The sequence below is a fragment of the Parus major genome, chromosome 2 (assembly GCF_001522545.3).
Source record: "Parus major isolate Abel chromosome 2, Parus_major1.1, whole genome shotgun sequence".
NCBI lineage: Eukaryota > Metazoa > Chordata > Aves > Passeriformes > Paridae > Parus > Parus major.
Window position 1 is genome coordinate 884,079 of NC_031769.1, and position 2,767 is coordinate 886,845.

The 2,767-nt window shown below is 50.4% G+C and overlaps 1 protein-coding gene and 1 long non-coding RNA gene across 2 annotated transcripts in view; one reads left to right on the forward strand and one right to left on the reverse strand.

The window, feature by feature from the left end:
- Positions 1–2,767, forward strand: part of MYL3 (myosin light chain 3) — a 13,981-nt gene that overhangs the window by 5,273 nt on the left and 5,941 nt on the right. The window contains exon 2 of the mRNA XM_015651587.2: positions 1,944–1,971. Within this exon, the coding sequence (XP_015507073.1) occupies positions 1,944–1,971 (28 nt within the window). The remainder of the gene's footprint in view (positions 1–1,943; positions 1,972–2,767) is intronic.
- LOC107213925 lies at positions 389–1,130 on the reverse strand. The gene is made up of 2 exons (XR_001524838.3): positions 884–1,130; positions 389–587 (listed from the first exon to the last, which is right to left on the reverse strand). It is a non-coding gene; the product is annotated as an uncharacterized LOC107213925 (long non-coding RNA).

Here is a 2,767-nt window from a genome sequence, read left to right on the forward strand (position 1 = left end):
CAGGATAATGTGGTGACAGGAGAGCTCTGCCTCTGTTTCCCAGCACTGGCAGGCACAGCATTCCCAAAAGAATCCCTCTCAGTCCCATTTCCAAAGGAGTTAAAATTTCCCTGCGGAAAATGATAGAATCCCAGGAATTCTGGGTTAAAAGGGACCTTAAGGATCATCCCAATCCACCCCTGCCATGGCAGGGACACTTCCCATCATCCCAGGCTGCTCCAAGTTCCATCCAACCCGGCCTTGGGCACTTCCAGGGATCCAGGGGCAGCCACAGCTTCTCTGGGAATTCCATCCCGGCTCCACCCAACCCTCCCAGCCAGGAATTCCTTCCCAATATCCCATCCATCCCTCCCCTCTGGAATTTTAAGTGCAGACAGGAAATAAGGAATAATTCTGTGGGATTTTTATGCAGCAGCAACCTCTGCGTGACCTTGACAATTTTCCTATTCCTGAGATATTTCGCCTTGGAATCCAAGCTGGAACTAAGGGTTGATTCCTGGTTTTGCTCCCTTTTCCTTTGGAGCTCTTGGAGACTGGATCAATGCTCATCCCAGGGCGCTGGAGGAGATTTATCTCCATCCGAATGCCTGTGGAAAGCGATGGGAGAGGGGATGACGGGAATGTTGTGGATTAATGGGATTAAAAAGGTTTTAGTGGAAGGAAAAAAAAACCCCACGCGACAGCGAAACGCAAACGTAACCTCAACCTCAGGATCCCGATCCTGATGGTTTTCCTGGCCTCCTTCCCACTCCCACATTTCTGTCTCCTGAAGCAGCGACCCGAGGGAACGGGAAAAACCTCCCCAAAACAACAACAATAACAACAAAACCCCACAAAAACCCCTCAACAAATTAAATCAATGAAAAACCCCCTAAAATCCAACCTTCTCTTCCTCCCAATCCCCGCCGTTCATCCCTGGATTCCTCAGTGTCCTATGAAAAACCAGGAATGTTGTTTGGCTCTTGGAAAGGCTCCGTTGTCGAAACGCTTCCCCCGGCTCCGCTCCCGCCTGCCGGGTGAGAACAGATTTATTAATAGGGCTGATGTCAGGCTCAGCCTCAGCACGGAGTGACGAGGTTTATTGGGATCGAGAAAAATTCCGGGAGATTGGAAGCCGTGAATGACGTCAGAGGGGCCAAGGGTGGAGTTAATCCCCCCTGGAGCCTCCAGGGCAAAATCAGGGAAAGAATCTGGAGGCGTCGGGATCCAGCTGATGCCATCAGGTGATGATTCCCTGAAGGCTGGAGATGAGGAAAGCTGGGATCACACCGATGGAAAGGTTTGGGTTTGGATCCTCACGGAATGTGTGGTGTTGTCTGTACGTCAGGGCAGGACCAAAAAAACCGGGAATTTCTCTGTCTCCCATATGGATTTGGACCAAACCCCACCTTTGGGGAGAGGGAGGCTGGGATTGGAATGTCCTGGCTTTGAAACCTTCATTCCCAACGGGGAAAAAATGCCAGGGAGAACTCAGTTTCCCTTCTGCTGGGATATCTCCCACAACCAAAATCCCAAGGGAAGCCATCCCAGTGTCCTTCCCAGGAAAAGGGGGAATGTGGAGTCACGGATCCATTTAGGGCGGAAAAGTCCTCAAAGATCGTCAGATCCAAGAATTAATCCAGCGCTGCCGAGGCTGTCGCTGTCCCCGGGTGCCACATCCACATGGATCTAAAATCCTTCCAGGAATGGCTGTGGGCAGCTGGGCCAGGCCTGGACAACCTTTCTTGGGGAGATTTTTTCCCAATATCCAACCTGAACCTCTCCTGTGAGCAAGTGTCCGAGGCCGGGAAGGGCTTGGAGCAAGCTGGGATAGTGGGAGGTGAATCCTTCATGGACCTCCTGACCCCGCCGGGATCATAAAACGGAGATGGAACCGATTTCTTCTTATCTGCATCGTTCTTCCCTCCTTATCAGTTCTCTTATCTTGTTTTTGTCTCTTCTAGGTGGAATTCAGCCCCGACCAGATCGAAGGTGAGGAAGATTTTTCTCTCCCGGGTTCAGTAAATCCATCCCTGGGAAGTGCTGGGATGAGCAGGGCTGGGATATTGGAAGAACTTTGGGAAGGCTGAGCTTGAATTTCTGGTTTTTCTTCTGCTCCTCCTCAAAATCCTTCCCTTCGAAAGAAAAGCGGGGAATTTGTGTCCCATTTCCAGCAGCTGCACCCCCAACCCAGCCCAAAGACAGGTTTTTCTTCAGGAAAAACCCACAGATATCAATATTTTCAAAGGAAAACCCTCAATTCTCCTTCAGGAAATTTTTCCTGCCTTCCCTCAGAACTTAATGTGTTCCAGCTCTCCCGAATCCAGCACGTAACTCCAGGCGTGGAATTTCTTTATCCTTTCAAAGCCAAACATCGGCATTCATTTGTGGCAGCTCGAGAAACTGATCCCAAAACCTCCTGCCTGAAGCCCTGGGAACCCTGGGGCTGCAGCTGTTCCCTTCTCCCTCAAAAATCAGCCTGGCTTTTATGGGAAAATGGATGGATGGAATCAAACATCTGGCAGGATTTGCCTTTGCTCTTTAAACCCTTGGGATTGGGGTTAATTAGAACAGGTTAATTAAATTGATCAGAGAGGAGAGATGTTTAATTATCACCTCCCTTTGTCTTTCCCTGCTGAGCCGAGGAGGATCCCGGTGTCCCAGGAAGGTTGGATTTCCCAGTTTCCCAAAGCAGTAGGAATCCCATCCTCTGGGTTCGATATCCCTTCCCTTCCCTTCCCTTCCCTTCCCTTCCCTTCCCTTCCCTTCCCTTCCCTTCCCTTCCCTT